The sequence below is a fragment of the Micromys minutus genome, assembly GCF_963924665.1.
Source record: "Micromys minutus genome assembly, chromosome: 4".
In the NCBI taxonomy this organism is placed as follows: Eukaryota; Metazoa; Chordata; class Mammalia; order Rodentia; family Muridae; genus Micromys; species Micromys minutus.
The window spans coordinates 43,630,494-43,648,589 of record NC_137973.1 but is presented as its reverse complement, the minus strand read 5'-3'; the positions used below and the strand labels follow the sequence as shown (position 1 = coordinate 43,648,589).

At 38.1% G+C, this 18,096-nt stretch overlaps 1 protein-coding gene across 1 annotated transcript in view; it reads left to right on the top strand.

Moving 5' to 3' along the window:
* Window positions 1–18,096, top strand: part of NTNG1 (netrin G1) — a gene marked incomplete at both ends in the record, with an annotated part of 162,993 nt that overhangs the window by 51,984 nt on the left and 92,913 nt on the right. Inside the window, one exon of the mRNA XM_080916024.1 lies at window positions 14,610–14,782. Within this exon, the coding sequence (XP_080772150.1) occupies window positions 14,610–14,782 (173 nt within the window). The remainder of the gene's footprint in view (window positions 1–14,609; window positions 14,783–18,096) is intronic.

Here is an 18,096-nt window from a genome sequence, read left to right as displayed (position 1 = left end):
GATCGACAGCATTCTTCAGATTTTGTTCAAGTACCTGAAATTTTAATATTGCATCTGACCTACAGTGTGTGAGCACAAGAAGTTACCAGAATTGGTGGAAGATACTAAGTTCCTTTGTCAGGAAACTGTCCGTCTGAAAGCAGAGGTGCTATGCAAAACTCTGCGCACAGAGGTTTCTGAAGCTGTGATGTTTAGTTAGCTGTTCATCTCCTAAACAGGATGATGGCAAAGGGCAGTGAAGACCAAGTGAATGGCAGGAATGCTAAAGATGGCTAATGATGTTTATACTTTGTCTGCATGATAAGCCTATGAGAATTCCCAGGTTTGCAGATAAGGAAACAGAGGTCTGAATGGTAGAGCAACATTGGAAAAAATCATGATTCTGCAGGACACGTTTTATTTTTTCAAGCAAACCAAACAAAAAAAAAGAAAGAAAGAAAGAAAAAAAAGAAAGAGAAAACCTTATCTCTCTCCTCTACCACTAAATAGTTTTGATAACCCATTAAATACAGACTAGACATGTTTGGCAGCTAAAATCAGGACCAAAATAAACTCAGTTTTTGTGTTCTTAGAGGAAAGAAAAAATGTTGTCTGACTTTAGTGTAGTTAGTGAAAGGGAAGGGAGGGGAAGTGGTAAGGAGCTGAGCAAGAAGGATAGTCTGGCTTTGTATTCCACATCATGTAGACTCCTTAGGGCTGAGGTTTGGGGTTTGGGACTATTCTATTGTCCTTTTTTTTTTTATTTATTTTTTATTTATTTATTTATTTTTTTGCTTACCTATAAAAATGGAGCAACAGTTCATGTCTGTCTTTCTTTGATAAATTTGTTGTAGTTATGAAATCGATTATCATCAGGAAACTGTTCTTAAAAATGGATGTTCAAAATAGACTAGGAAAGCAGAGCTAGTTAGTTTCTTGTAATTATTTCTCTAAAGTGGTGTTTTCATATTTCCATAGTAAAGGTGTAAATTTAAATCATCTTTCCAATAAACACTGAAGAGTACTTCACACCAAGCATCACTGAAACCCCTGCTCAAGGGATGCAAGTTTAGGCCTGCACAACAGTTTTTATGCCTGAGCTCTAAGATATGATGTTTGATATGCAAAGATGTTTTTACATGTAAAACAAAGTTGAGAAACTCAGGAGTACTTGGGTTGAAACAGTAAGTCCTTCCTCCTTGTGAGCTTCATACAACCACAGTCTCATAGCTGATAAATGTTTAATGTATGTTTATAACAACTCCTGGTGATATCTCATGGATACTACAGTTTATTGAGCACCCTCTTATAAGCTTTGGTAGTGGCCTATGACACCTTACCTCATTGAGAAATTATAAGCCATGCAAACAGCTCATCTTAGTCTCTGTCTTGTAGGTAAGGGACTAGATTCTGAGAAGCATAGCAACTGACCTAAGGTTAAATGTTTTAAGAGTGGGTTAAGAGTGAACTCTATCTAACGCAGGGCTCCTTAACTCCAAAACACACCATTTCAAACTTTACATTTAAAGGGCCATTTTATTTCATGAAGCAAAGGAATAGAGAAGGTAAAAAAAAAAAAAAAAAAAAAAAAAAAAAAAAAAAAAAAAAGAGGAGAAGACAAAAGAAAGGAGATCTAACATTGGAATAACAGGTGAAGAAAAGCTTTAAATTTATCTAGCTTGTCTAATGGCTGCCTTCAACGGGTCATATTTCTCCATTCCCAAATTCTTCGCGGAATAATCTGGTCATCCAGTGAACACTTTTGCACACCTTTTCTAACCCTGTCCTCTTTGTCATCAGTGACTTGAAGTAGTGTGACCAGCCTAGCTGAATCTGCCTGATGTTGGTAGGAACATAGACAAATGGCATGATTTATTCTTACTCATGTCTGTTAGAATCTTTCGTTAGGTAGAAATATAATTTAAGATAGTTTAAATGAAACAGATAGTTAGCATTCTGTTTCACACAAGCAGAAATCCAGGCTAGATCTGGGTTCAGGCAGGCTGGAGCTCAGGAGCCAGGAAATTTACTTGCTCATGGCCCTGACTCTTGTTTTGCTCTCTCCTCTAACTTTATTTTCTGCTAGGATTTCTCAGGGACCCTGAGAACTTCCAAGTTTGCCTTCTAGAAATATAATAAGAATGAAAGAAAAAAGACACTATCTAATGGCACCAGAAAGGACCCCAAGGTCAACTTCAACACCAGCTGGGGCACATTCTCATGCTTGAACCAATATTTTGCATAGAAAAATGAAAACCATTCATTGAGTAAACCTGGCTTTGCTGATGACCTCTGGAGCTGGAAGTTGGAATTTTTCTACCTAAATTTACCATGATAATAAGAAGTCTTGGGGCAAAAGTTTTGTTACAGAGCAGGAACTGAAGACCTACATTTACTTTTATATGCATAATGGCTAAGATGTTGCCACAAGGTGAGGTCAGTGAAGCACTCAGTGTGGCACATTTGTCAAACTTGGAACAAATCCTTCGCACCTCAGAGAAATTATTCCCTGAAAGTTTGTCTAGCCTTCTATTTTAACTAACTTTCCATTTTAACAAATTTCTGTTAAAGTTATAAAGAAAAAATATTTGTTTGTTTACTTGTTTGGTTGGTTGGTTTTGGTTTCGAAGATAGAATTTCTCTGTGTAGGTCTGGTTATCCTGGAACTTCCTCTGAAGACCAAGTTGGCCTCACACTCAGAGATTGGCTTGTCTCTGCTTCCTGAGTTCTGATAAATGGCATGTGTCACCACTACCTAGTTTTATTTTCATTTATAGTTTTGGACTTTGTTGTCCTAGATCAATTTTCTCTATTGTAATGGGTCTAAGGTGAGGTAGCTCTTCATGGATGAGTATGTATAGGAACATGTGTAGCTCTCATCTGAAAGAAAGGAGGGGTTGGCTATGTCCTTCTATTCCTTTTGAAGAAATGTTGTCGATGGTCTCTTCCTAAATAATACACTCCTTTCCGATACCAATATCCTAGAAAGAATTCTTACATGAGCCTCAAGTAGACTTACCTGAACAGGATTATCCAGTGTTTGCAATTGAACCCAGGATTCTTGGTTATATTTCACCTGTGTGTAAAGTCCAACTTTGACCCATGTTAATGTTAATTAAAATATTTCTCCTGTAAGATATTTCCATGGCTCTAGTTTTGAATCTTCTTTTGATGTTTAATGGTGACAGGAAGCCGTTAACCGACTATTACAGTGGTACTGATAAACCCAGTGTCCATGGGCTACTTGTGTTTTCTTGGTGATGTCATTTCTGTTGGACTGTCATAGCTCATTGTTGTTTTAAATTCTGTCACAAGACCTTGTGTTTCTTTGCCTTATAGTCATTGATTCTAAGATGGTCACAGTTTGCATCATTGGTCATGAAGTAGGATGAGGGTCCTGTAGCTATAGTTGGGTAATCAGTCACAAAGTGGGATCAGGTTCTTATTGGCATTATTTTTCCTACTTTTGGGTATTTCTTTTGATTTTCATTCTAATCTTTTGTTTGATTACTTGGTTTTGCCTTTAAAACTCTGTCTTTTCTAGAGGTTAATAAAACTAGGCCACCAAATATAGGGAATAAAAACAGTCTGTGCCAGGTGCACACTTTTTTTTTTACTGGATATTATCTTATTTTTCAAGAAGGGAGAATTAGAAGAAACCTATTTCCCCCAATTTTCCATAGTACCCATGGGAATCTAATTCAATTTCCTCTCAAAATGTTTAGTGAAGACTAAAGTACAGAATAAGGCTGATGAAGTGGCTGCTGTTCTTGCACACAGGGCTGGCTCTTCAGGCTTCTTTTCAAAGAGCTATTTATCTAGCCTGCTCCATGTAATCTAACTCTCATACATCCGCTTAGATAAGCCTTGTTTTAGGAAAGCAGGCATATACAGTGAAGAGCTGCCTAAATCCAGGTGAAAGAAAGCATTCCCTGTGTGAGTCTATGAAAAGTTTTTTAAAAGTAATTCATTAGTATGAGCCACAAAATGGATGAGCATCCATGAACTTCCTGAATGCATCAAAAGTCCTTCTAACTGCTAAGACTATTGAATGTGGTCTTCACTGTAAACCTGTATTACAGACTGTAATACCATGAGGAAGCCAGTAGGTTCATGGCAGAACAAAAGCAGGAGTTCATACTCCCGTTTTTTCCAGACTCCAAGCACCTAGGACTACCCAGCCTCATCTCTTAATGGCTGCTTGAATGCTATGTAATCTGTAGGAATCTGTATCTCTGGGACTGGACACCCCAGTGTTGGTGCACTATCTCTTACTTGACAGTCTTCAGAACAGAGTGGCAACCTGGACCATAGGATGCATCTTGAAGAATTCTCTTTTTTCTTTGTGCTAACCATTAGTTGGAAACTCATAAGTTTAGTAACAGGTCATACCATACCATCATTTCTCTGCACTGATCTCAGACAGTGCATTATCTGAAATGTATAAGCTCCTATTTTTAATTTTACAGTCATGGCACTTTACCCTTGCTAGCTAGCTTAGAAATAGAAAAAGAAAAGGGCTATTTTTGATATCACTTAAAATAACCAGCAGCTTAGTGAATCATGTAATCAGACAATTTATTGTAAGCAAGTTTGGGGTCTCAAGGAAGGGTTAAATGAAGCTTTTAAAAGTTTCTTTAAGAGGCAAAGTATATAGCTCATTTTCCTTAATACATTCAGAACAGAATGATTCTTGTTCTGTCATTTGGCAGGCAAGAAATAACCTTACATATTTTTAAATGGTCAAAGAATCATGATGGTGGTGAAGGACTGATCTTGATCTTCATCTTTGTTTTAAATTCCCAAAGAAAACTACAGCTGCCATTACTTGTCCTTCTAAAGCAACTCTGTGAGAATCTGTTTACAGAACTTATTTTCTAAAGAGCAGAGCTCAGAAGAAGAGAGGCCCTGGTTGATACTCAAATCCCTTGCGGCAGAAGAACCTTTCACACTGGATGGCAAGTAGCCCTTTTGTCTTGCAGAGGCAATCCTTTCTCTCCTGCTGTCTGCTACTCTACAGTCATCCAAGCACAAACCAGTCTCTTTTGTTCTTCCCCTCACATGCAGGGAAAGCTGTAAAAAAAAAAAAAAAAAAAAAAAAAAAAAAAAAAAAAAAAAAAAAAGTTGATTATTTGCAACTTTCTACTTCAATTTGCACTATACATATTGTATATTTTGCCAAAAGTACATTCAGTGGTAAGCTACCCCCAAGTCTGTTATTAAAGGAAGAAATGTATAGGAAGATCCCAGAAAGACTGGAAACTTTTTCTTTCCTTGTGAGATTATGATAAGTCCAGACAAGAGATTAATCATAATAATGATGGTAGTAATAATATTTTATGTTTATTAAGTACTTACCACATGCATATGCAAAGATAGGTCAGTGTGTGCTTATGATAAACATATCCTTGAGACAAAGCAGATGCTACTTTCTTGCTCCTTTCAGTGGACAAGCAGGTGCTCCAGGTTTGACCTATTTTTCCCTAACTGTAGTTGAGCTAACCTGAGAGCCAGGGTTCCTCATCCAATGCCACCCATGTCACCTGATTCTTCGACTTTCTAGTAGCAGAAACCCAAAGAGCAAGTCTTTACCATAAGGACCCATGGAAGAGGCCACAGCAGTGTCTATCCTTCCACATTCTTTTAACAGTAGAAGTCGGTCCTCTGATGGCTGAAAGCAAGTTCAACATCAATAACTTAGAGACAATATAGACTTACCAGCCTAAGTCCTGATTTCATCATGACTAAATAGACAAACTATAAATATTTTATGAAGTATATTCTATGTAAGTCTCTTCATCCCTACATAATAGATTATATGCCCTTCCTTTTGAATACCTATATGCATTTCCAGGTTGCTTCATGCATGCTGTTAGAATACTTACAGGAAGAACTGGTAGCTCAATTGATAGTAGGCATAGTAATTATAGAAATATTAATAGCTAAAGGATACTTAGTAGGGCTTTTGTGCTAGGTAGTCGCAGCTGGAATACATCGTTTTGTTCGGCCTCCATAAGACACCTTCGAAACACATCAATTTATTGTCCATGATTTACCAATGAAACAACTGAGGCTAAAGCACACTTTAAAAAGAGAAGTCCTCTAGGCTTTAAGTTCAGGGCTCTGGAGGCAGGCTGCCCATACTTGGAATGACTGCTCCATCTTGGTCTGAGGTTTATATAACCCCGTAGTATGCAATTACATCACCTGTGGTTATTAGTGCCGAACTCTTGACATTCTTATGAAGTTTTATAGGAAGCTGTGAGATATCTACAAACAAACACAAAACTTGTCCAGTGCCTTGTGCTCAGGAGTATTCTGTCCACATTAGCTCAATATCACTGTTTAAGTTGGTCATCTGGAAATAGTTATTTTCTTCTTTACTCTGACAAAATACCAAACAAAAGCAACTAAAGGAAAGAAGGCCTATTTGGAGTCACGTCTTTGAAAGTCCATTCCATCATGGTGGGCATGGCATGGCACAGAGTGTGAAGCAATTATAACCATTACTTTACATTACAACCACAGTCAGAAAGCAAAGGGTGGGAAATGCTGGTCAGCTCGACTCTTCCTTTGTAGTCAGAAGAGGACCTCAACCCAAGGAATCCTGCCACCCACATTGAGGGTAGATTTTCTGGTCTAGAATCTCCCTCACCAAACAGATTCATAGGCTTATTTTTAATAATGATTTAAATTCTCATCAAGTTAATCATCAGGATTTACTATCAATTCATCTCTGTGTTAATAGTGAGTAAGTAGAGACATCAGCATTAGATTCACATTTTTAATGCTAATACCAGAACATGGAATCTCGAAGTTGCCTTATTACAAACTCCATTTCAAATAACCTATTGGGGTAAGGGCCAGAAATGCATGTGTCAATGGGAAGCAAGCTAAGGAGCTTCAAAGGCAGAAAAGCATGGCAGACCCACTGTATATGATTGTCCTTCTACTTTAAAAGATATTTATAATGCCCAACATTAATGCCAACACATTTTCTAAAACCATTTATAGAATCATGGGTAACAGAGAGTGGAAACTGTAACAAAAGGCAGATTCAGGTCAGTTCTGGTAATGGCTAAAACATACCTTGTGTAGCTCAGTTCATTAAGTAAAGGATCACTTACACATAAAGTCTTATATGTGGAGATTTTACAAAAATATAAAAACATGTGACTTCATTGCTAGGGTCCTACTCTGTGTCTGAAATGTCTGTGAAGCATGACCAATCTTTCCAGGGGAAACAGTAGATAAACCCAGAACCTACAAGACAGAACCTGGCTCTGCTTTCTGTTTTACTTTTTAGATAGCAAGTTTCCCCTTGTCCTGTGTCCTTATTGGAAACATTTCTAATAGACTACACAGACCTCTGGCTGGCAGGAAATTCTGGCCCAGAATAGACATATTAAGTTATAAAGAAAAACCGGGCAGACTGCATGGGTTTTTCATACCTACTGGCAGGTGGCATAGAACTAAATATTGGAGCGATTTTATAAGCAAGATTAAATTGACTCATGACAGCTGGTCACTAAAACACAGGAAGTACAGACCTGGTTGAAAGCAAGAACACGCTGGTGTTCATTAAGTTTGGAGCACAGAAAAGAGCTTATTTTTGTTTAAAAGTCTGAAAGAGAAGCTCTTATTTGACAGCACCTGATATTTGTCCTTGTATACAAATAGATCTTCAAGGTACATGCAAGTCAATTAGTTCTATCTGCAGTGTCTTTATATGAGTTCTCTGTATGAAAACAACATGAGTGAATAGGCCCAGCTTTTCAGAGCACCAGATATTTGACTATCTGCAGCAACTTAAATCTCTGCCTGTACTGCAGGTGACAGTAGACTTGGGAACTGGATGACCATGGAAATGAATAATGAATCTGTCAGAAACAAGTGGAATGGATCAGAAATCTGCCCTCCACCCATCACAAGGGCAGAGGTCATGACCATCAAGAATTGAGAGCAATCTCCCAACCCTGAAATCCATTTTCTTTTCTTTCCTATTTTTTTTCTTTTTTACCTTCAAAGAAAAAGTCACTCTGGTTGGCAGGGGCTCTAAATAAAAGAGTTTAGCTTCTGATTGAAATGGGAGTGATGAGAATAAAGTGAGCTGTGAAAAGGGAAAGGGAGTTATTTCCAAATACAGACCAGAGCTGTGGTATCATTGTATCTACTTTCAACACTTGGCTTTTACACATCACTGTCACAAGGACTAGGAGGGACAGCTGCAAATCCACCCAGGATCATCAGATTTACTTCTGGGGACATGTTAAGCATTATCCACTGCCAAAGCAAGGCTTCCCCAAGCACCAGCTGAACCAGGGTTGCCTTCCCAGCATGAGGACCTAAAGATAAAAGGCACAGGCTCCATTCTATGTTACATCACACCCTGTTATTCTCCCTTGGGCTATGTCCTTTTCCTAGATCTTTCAGGATCATTATGAGACAGCTCTTAGGTCCAATTTCAATCATCTGGAAAATCCTCGAGAGTTTAAATTAAAATTAAATTAGGTTTATAAGATCCTACAAATTTGATGGAATTCTCTCTGCCAAATACGGAGTAATTTTTGTAAAAACTAGTAACAAGACATGTGACAGTTTTTAGCATACATTGTAGAGTGTTTGATCTGCCCCAGTGTTTAGGACTCTATCAACCCATTGCTATGCTAGATGCAGGATAACATCACATGAAGTTTCTACCTTCATAAGCTTTCCTTATTTTCTAGTCTCTTGCCTAAACATCCAACACCATTTGGACACCTCTATTGTGTCAAACACCTTGCAGCATGCTGAGTTTGTTGTAATGAATGGATATGACTGTGGCCTCTCAGTGAGGGCAACATCAGTAAAACAACTGAAATACAGCCTGAATCTATCGCAGAGACATGGGCTTCATGTATGGAAGATCAGTATCCTACATGGTGGGAAATGCATTTAATTGACTGACTAATCGTGTTTGAATATCAGCTAAGAACCAGGCACTGAGCTTTCAAAATTCACATGTAAACAGAAGAATTAACAAGGCGAAAGAAAATGGGAGAGAAAAGAAAATGTTGAAGTAAGAATACTTGGTAATAGTGCCTGACATGTAGAGTTCAAAGAAACAAGAATAGAGATAGGAGTTTTAACAGTAAAGCTAGAAGAAGAAGAAGAAGAAAAAGACAAAAAGTGCACAGGGATTTGAAAGCATTTATAGGGCTTAGGCCCCATCCTGATAATACAAAATCTTATCATAGTTCTAAGTTGGGAATAAGCCAAAGGTATTTGAGTAAAAGACTGATTGAAACTAAGAATTGGTGTTGTGCAGAGAAAAGTGTAACTACAGCATTCAATTCTGTTTAGAACTTGTTGTAAAAGACTAAGTCAGTACACTGATAGCTATTATCATAGACATAATCTGTGTTAAAGCTACGGATGAAGAGATGCTAAAGAAGCAGGCATCTGAGGATTGGGCATGGTAGGCGAGGATGAGAAGTTAGGTGGCTCATGAAAGTGACAGGGATGAACCATTCTAAGTAAACTGAAATAAAGAAGGTCCAATTGACGAAGATAATATTTCCTGAGACAAAATAAAATAAAATAAAATAAAGCTCAGAAATAGGTGTGAGTAGCAGAAGAAAGCCCAGAATTTTAGTTTGGGTCCTTTCAAACTTATGTCCACAAGATTTTTTTAATAAATATACCTGAGACCAGTTGGAGAGACCTGTGATGAGGCTACAGTTGCAGAGATTGTCAAAACATTACTCACATACTGTTACCTGCTGATAACAGGAGAGGCTTCTGTGGACCATTGTAGCATAGAGAATCTGAGTCTCCTTTAAATTTTCTTCATATTTTCAGGAGAATTTTTGCATTTGAGGGTTGATGAAAGAGATAAATTGGTTAAAAATGTCTGTAACCAATAGACATATATAATAATGAAGAAACTTTAGGACGACAGAAGAAAATAAAGGAAAAAAAAAGACTGTCCGTGGCTGATAATGTTAAGATAGAAGCTAAAAGAACAGCTTGTGCAGAGACTCCACAGTAAACAGGGTCCTGGAACTGAGCTCAAGCATCCAGTAGGCAAAGTTAGCAGGTGAAAGGAATCCACGGTCAACACATCCGCGGAAGCCTAGGCAAGTGAGAACATCTATTGGATTTCCCACAGAGAAGATACAGATGATTCTAACAGGAGATATTTGCTCCTTGGAAGGAGTGAGAAAGAGGAGAGTTATTAAAGATACAAGTACATGAAGGTCAAAAGGAAGAGTGAAGCAGTGTCCTGCTTAGGATTTTGTCCTTGTTGTGTGTTGCTATCATCAACTTGACACAAGATAGAGTCATCTGGAAAGAAGGAATCCCAACTGAGAAAATGCCACCATAAAATTGGATTGTAGGCAAGTGTGGGGGCCATTTTCTTGGGTAACGATTGTTGTGGGAGGGCCTAGATTACTGTCAGTGGTGCCAGTCCTGAGCAGGTAGCCCAAGAGTGCATAAAAAAGTAAGCTGAAGAAGGGTATACTACTAGTAATCAATGACCTTCCATGGCTTCTACCTCAATTCTGCCCACTAGGTTTCTTCCCTGCTTAGGTTTCTGCCTTAAGATCCCTGAACAACGTACTTATATGCTGTAAGGTAAAATAAACCCTTTCCGCCAAAGTTGTCTTTGGTCAGGGTATTTTATCATAGCAATAGAAACCCCTAACTAAGACAAGAAAGTAGATGGAGGAGGTTAGGTACACATTGGATACTGTTCTTTCCAGAGGATAAAAGGAATCATACACTGAGTTAATTTTTAAAATATGCAAAGAACCTTAAGTAACAATTACACAAACTAACACATGTAAATAATTAATAACAAATTAATGCTAGAGATGTGTATGAGTTTTGATTAAAGGTTATTTACTGAGTTGAACCTTCAATAACAAGCTTGTAGACAAGTAAGAATGAATCTTTTACTGCAAGAAATCTGAGGAAAAAAAAATAGTGGCAGCTATCTATCCTCCTCTCGCCTCCTTTTGTTATTCAAAGAATATCTTTCCAGCTAATACAATGCCTTTAGAATGGAAATTACCTGGACCTCAGAGAACAGTTATGAGTATGCACATATTAAAAGTTTCAAGACATATAATCCAGTTCATACTGACAGTTTGCATTCTCAGTCTTCAAACATAAAACAAGTGTATTCTTTGGGGTCGCATTGTTCATTTCCTCATTTGAAATTTTTTAGCACCAGATAGGATGTTAAACCAATGGGAGCTGGTGCTTCTCTCACTTGGGTTTCAAACATCCTCCATATGTACAAACACATCCATAAATAAAGGTGCTAATGTCAGGAAAGAACAAGGTCTTTTAATAAAATACACTCGCACATGTAACTGCCTGCCTATAAGAGATTGTTTTAGGGCCTGGTTCACAATTAAACACTGTTTAAATGAATTACTTCCTTCTTTCCTTTTAGGCAGATGGTGAACACATGAATTTTCAAAATAGGCTATTTATATATTTAAGTTGGATTTCTATTATTTTAATGTGACCATTCTTTCACCTTATCATAAATAAGTACACAGAGGATTATGTAGCTAGAAATATTATTCATTACGGAAGAGCCACTAGGAAACTGAGGCTTGGTCTTTCAAGAGAGATTTGACCCTGTGGCCATTACATCCAGAGCTACACATTCTTAGAAGAAAACCAAGGATCTCCAGGTCACAGCCATAGCCATTAATTTTCTTCTTTGTAGTGAACAGCCGCCCATTTGCATCAAGAGAGAATTGCTAGTATATATAGTAGAAATAGCATCAGTAGCTAAACAATCCAATTTTCTACCTATAAAAGTGTATTCTGTTATTTTTTTCTAGTTTATGACATATTCCTCTAAAGAAAATACAAAAAAAAAAAAAAAAAAAAAAAACAGCACAGTATTTGTCTTTATGAATCTTGGCCTGGCTATTCTTACCTAGTTCACAGAAGATTCTCATTTTAACACACCTACACACAGGTGACATTTCAGTTTCTGAGTCTGACGTATGTTGGTATTTTATCCCTGGTCTTCTCTGTGTGGGCACAGATCTCTCTATTCATGGTCATTCTGCTCTGTGTGGGCACATTCCTATTCATGGTCATTCTGTCAAGGTAAGGTTTCCCCCTGAGGATATGACCTAAAAAGAATGTGAGACAATTTTCTACTTGCTGCCCTGACAAATCGCAAGTTGGTCTTCACAATTTTAGGCAAAGACTTTGAATGTAGGAGTGGGTTAGGAAATCATGTTTTCCATTGTTTCTTCTAATATGTCACTGCTCTTTGTAAGTCACAGGTAGTGGCCTCCAATTACTGTCACTGACATGTTTGTTTCTTTATTTCATATTTTCTAGGATTTCTGGCCACTTTACCTGTTTCTGAGAGACCTTGTGATAGCCATAGGGTTTAATGCATGTTGTGAATGGGCAGTGTGAAGATTTCAGTCTTACCCCCGACCTTGGGACGGGGGCGGGGAGGAACTTGATGAGAAAGTTCCTGTGATTATTTAGTGCCAGAATGAGAAAACCTAATTATAAGCTTTCTTTCTTTCTTTTCTTTTTTTTTTAGCTTCAATCACTGGTTTTTCTTTCTTTTTTTAAACAACTTTATTTTACAAAACAAAGATAAATGTACAGATTTTAAGCATATTTTGCATAAAATTATACAATACAATTTTTGTCAGTACTTATTTTTTTTTAAAGGTTTGATAGTGTGATGAAGATCCCACCAGTAACAATGAGCATAAAGTACATATAAAACAAGATGCAACCTGGAAATAGTCAAAGTTTTCTTGGTGTGTAAAGATTCTTTTTTTTTTTTTTTTTTTTTTTTACAATGAGCAGACAGTACATGTAATACAGGGTACAACTCGGAATTTGTCAATGTGTTCTTGGTGGGTAAGGATTGAACATGACTATTTTTTGTTTTTTTCTTGGACTTCATACAGTCTGTGAGTTGTTTCTGGGGCAGTGCGAGCCTCTGGGGCTAGCATCCCACTATCAGTGACTGCATATTATGTCTGTTCTTTTGTGACTGGGTTAGCTCACTCAGGATGATATTCTCTAGATGCAACCATTTTCTTAAGAATTTGGTTAAGTCATTGTTTCTGGTGGCTGAGTAGTATTCCATTGTGTAAATGTACCACAATTTTTGTATCCATTCATCTTCTGAAGGACATCTGGGTTCTTTCCAGCTTCTGGCTATTATAAATAGAGCCGCTATGAACATTGTGGTGCATATATCTTTGTTGTGTATTAAAGTGTCTCTGGGGTGTATGCCCAGAAGTGGAATAGCTGGGTCTTCAGGTAGTACTATGTCCAATTTTCTGAGGTATCGCCAGACTGATTTCCAGAGTGGTTGTATTAGTTTGCAACCCCACCAACAATGGAGAAGTGTTCCTCTTTCTCTGCAACCTCGCCAGCATCTGTTGTCATCTGAGTTTTGGATCTTGGCCAATCTGACTGGTGTGAGGTGGAATCTCAGGGTTGTTTTGATTTGCATTTCCCTGATGGCTAAGGATGTTGAGCACTTCCTCAGATGTTTCTCAGCCATTCGATATTCCTCAACTGAGAACGTTTTGTTTAGCTCTCTACCCCATTTTTTAATAGGGTTATTTGATTCTCTGGTGTCTAGCTTTTTGAGTTCTTTGTATACCTTGAATATTAGGCCTCTATCTGATGTGTAGCCTTACAGAAACTTTGCAATCTCATTAAGTCCCATTTGTTAATCTTTGACCTTAGAGCTTGAGCCATTGGTGTTTTGTTCAGAAAATTTTCTCCTGTGCCTATGTGTTTTAAGGTTTTCCCTACTTTCTCATCTAATACTTTCAGTGTATCTGGTTTAATGTGGAGATCTTTGATCCACTTACACTTGAGCTTTGTACAAGGAGATAAGAAAGGGTCTATTTTCATTCTTTTGCATGCTGAGTGCCAGTTGGACCAGCACCATTTGTTGAATAGGCTGTCCTTTTTCCATTGAATGTTTACTGCTCCTTTGTCATAAATCAGGTGACCATATACATGAGGGCTCATTTCTGGATCTTCTATTCTATTCCATTGATCCACATGCCTATTTCTGTACCAGTATCATGCAGTTTTCAGCACAATTGCCTTGTAATATAGCTTGAGGTCAGGGAGCTTTCAAGTCCTTAGAAAAATACTGAGTAGCAAGTTCTTTCAATGGTTGTCATGATTTTTTTTCAATCAGCAAATGAGATTTGTCTCAATGATATGAAAAGACAACATCTTTCTTTAAAGCCAAAGAAACTGATAATGTTTCCAAACTTTCAATGTCACAGACATACCATCCACTGGAGACTATATGTTGGATGGCTTTGGAGGAAAGTCTTTAGGAGCACAGCTGTCCAAGCAGAGCTTCAGACCCATGTAGACTGGACTAGTATTAGGCTTCCTCAGAATGTAGCTCACAGATGAGTACATTTCAATGGTCCCTACTCCAAAAGGCCCTTGTTTCAAAGCTTTTTATGGCTAAGCCTGCAGGACTCCCATGTTTCGCCACTTATTTCTGTATAGCACAAAAATGGTACCTGGTTTGAGGGCTCCAGGCATCCCTTCTGTGGCTAGACCAACTCGACTAACACTGAACTCTTTGTCTCTCCTCTGCCCAGGTGCAAGTGCAACCTGCATGCCACAATGTGTGTGTATGACAACAGCAAACTGACTTGTGAATGTGAGCACAACACTACAGGTCCAGACTGTGGGAAATGCAAGAAGAACTACCAGGGCCGACCTTGGAGTCCAGGCTCATACCTCCCCATCCCCAAAGGCACTGCAAACACCTGTGAGTAGCATTGCTCTATCAGGACATGTTGTTCTGTGATTGCTGGGTTGATTCTTTCTGGGTCCCACTTACAATTGTGACTTTGCCTTTTTCCCTCTTCAAAATGCAGAAAAAGATTTATCCCTGATTTTACCATTTGGAAGCATGTGTTAGCTCTCTAATCACCTGTTAGATTCAGTCCTCTAACCTTCCCATTAAATGTGTTGCAAAATAGTTCTTTAAAATTACAGAAGCAATTTTGTTCTAAGTAGGGGAGACAGGAGGTGACTTTTTTTTAACTCCCACGTTAATATTCTATTACAATAGCCCAGGCCTTGAAAAGTCTTAATACTGGCTACCCATAAACAAGTTCCAGAAACCTTTGGGTATTGACAGTTCTGTTTCTCCCAAAAGATGCTTCATCCAGAGAAGGTTGTCCCCTCCAGTTTTAGGTGGCCCACAGTGTTGGCTAGTGAGAGAGCTGGCTTTTCCCAAATGGTAGTCATTGAGCTGTAACTGCTCTAGATTCTCTGAGCAGTGGATGCCTTTGGATCGAAAGCATAACTGTAAGCCTCAGGGTGCCACATGAAGGAAATAGGCTTTTGTCTGTTTGTGAAGGAGCACAGACAATATCTTCGTTCACAGGACCCACTAACACTTATGTGTATAGCCCAGTGACATCCCTGCACATGTAAAGGCCAAACTTTACATGCTTAAGAAGTAAAAGAACTATTTCCTGAATAACCTACACAATTCTGAGGATGGAATGATTAGCCACCTAGAAATGCCTAAGGTTTGGCCTCTTTAAAAAGCAGAGAAAGGGCAAGATTATCATAGAACCATACAGCAAAAAGTCAGAAAGAGCCACATGACAATGAGACGTTGAACAGCAAGCCACAGGCTTCATGCAAGGCTAAGAATGTTATCTGGTACTTCAAAGCAGCAGCTGGGAGAAGCCAGCTCTGAAAACCGATATCACAAGAACCTGAGCTTTATCAAGTTACATGTCAGAGTAATGGACCAGGTAACAAGCTACGAAGTGTGGGGGCATGAAATTAGGATACATTTCTATGAAGCAGAAAAGAGTCCTTCCTGAGGTTCAAAATGAATCCTGCTGTAAGAATATTCAGTTTCTCTCTGTGTTAAAGGAGACACTGACTGCTTGCTACCATAATTAACATATTAAAGCTCTTTCAGCAAAAATGTTGATTCTTTTTTGGGGGGTGGGGTTCTTTTATTAATGAGGGACTGTGAGCTTTCTGTGGTCACTGGAAGCCATGAACTCACAACTTTGGAAAGGATTTCCTGAGGTTATCTGTTGCTGTCTCAGATATCTGGCTACCTGAGAACTCAGGTCATCACAGTTGTCAAGCTTAGTTTAAAGCTTTCCCTAAGTGACAATGGCCCACATAATCACCTTCAGGTCCTGATGATCTTTTAATAGGAGAGTATGAAAGACAGACAGACAGACAGACAGACAGACAGACACACACACACACACACACACACACACACACACACACAATTTCAAGCATCTGATATATATTTAAGGCCAAGACTTGCCAAGGTCACTAGAAAGGCAACGGTTAAGCTACTATTAAAGACATTGGCTTCAGCCTCACAGCCTTGTTCTATCTGTTCTACTCACTGTCCCTCAAATAATTGGTTTTTCAGAATATTTTCTCCAGAAAGACTTTTTTTTTTCTGAGAAATAAGTATTTTACTCCCTTAACTCTTTACATATTATTCACCACCAAGTTAGTCCTTGCCAAGTGACCATAACCTCCTTTCGTTTTCCCTGACTGTTTAGATATTCCCTCTCCTGATTTGACTAGCTTTCTATGGACTACTATAATTCTTCACAACTGTATATAAGCCAGAAAATGACATATGGATCCAATGGCTAAGGAATCAATTCAATGTTCTAGTCATCAATACAAAAAAAAAAAAAAAACCTTGATGGAGGGCTTTAAAACTGATACAGAAAAATCTTGAAATCAACACTTTCCATAAAAGATCAGGCTGTGATTAAAACACCTCAAGACAGCAATAAACACTCTCACAATTTGGCAGTGTGTTACAAGAACAAATCTGTATTCCTGTATTTGCTAATAATCTGTCTTCACTGTTATCCTCATCCTGTTTTCAATTCTTAGTGTGAGGAGAGGATAACAGTTCTTTCCTCACAGGAATTTTGAGAAGATTAAGACACTAATTTACAAATCTCCACCTGGGAGAGTCTCCCGGTTGAGAGAGAAACATTTTTGCTCCAATAACTGGCCAAAGAGAGACCTGCAGGAGACCACAGGGGTCAGGAACTAAGGAATAACTGGAGACAAGATCTACCCAGTCTCTATCGGTGCCCCCAAAAGTTAACATTTTGGTACAGATCTCCAAACCCAAATACTGCCTTGAGAGAGCTGGTTTTTCAGGAGCTGATACTCCTAAATTAGCAAGATCACAAGTTCACAGGTTTGCAGAAAGGACAGGATCCAGTCAGAGACAGTAAAACCAACTAACACAAGAGATAAACAGATAGTGAGAGGCAAGCTGAAGAACCTAATCATCAGAAACCAAGCATTATCAGAACCCATTGTTCCCACTCTAGTAAGTCCTAGATACACCAACACACCAGAAAAGCAAGATTTGGATTTTAAATTCCATCTCAAGATAATGATAGAGGACTTTAAGATAGACACAAATAATTGCCTTAAAGAAATACAGGATATTACAGGTAAGTAGGTAGAAGCCCTTAAAGAGAAAACACAAAAATCCTAATAAAGATTTACAAGAAAACAACCAAAATGTTGAAGGAATTGAACAAAATTATTCAAAATCTAAAATAGAAACAGTGAAGAAAACACAGAAGGAGACAACCTCAGAGACAGAAAACCTAGGAGAGATCAGGAGTCATGGATATTAGTATCACCAACAGAATACAAAAGATAGAAGAGAGAATCTCAGGTACAGAAGATACCATAGAAAACATTGACACAATAGTCAAAGATAATACAATTTAAAAAAAGCTCCTAACCCAAAACATCCAGGAAATTCAGGACACAATGAGAATATGAAACTTAAGGATAACAGAAATAGAATTGAGAAAAGATTCACAACTTAAAGGGCTAGTAAATATCTTCAACAAAATTATAGAGAAAAAAACTTCCCTAACCTAAAGAAAGAGATGCCCATGACCATACAAGAAGCCTACAGAGTTCCAAATAGACTGGATCAGTCAAGAAATTCCTCCTATAACACCAAATGCACAAAACAAAGAAAGAATATTAAAAGAAGTAAGAGGAAAAGGTCAAAAATATATAAAGGCAGACCTGTCA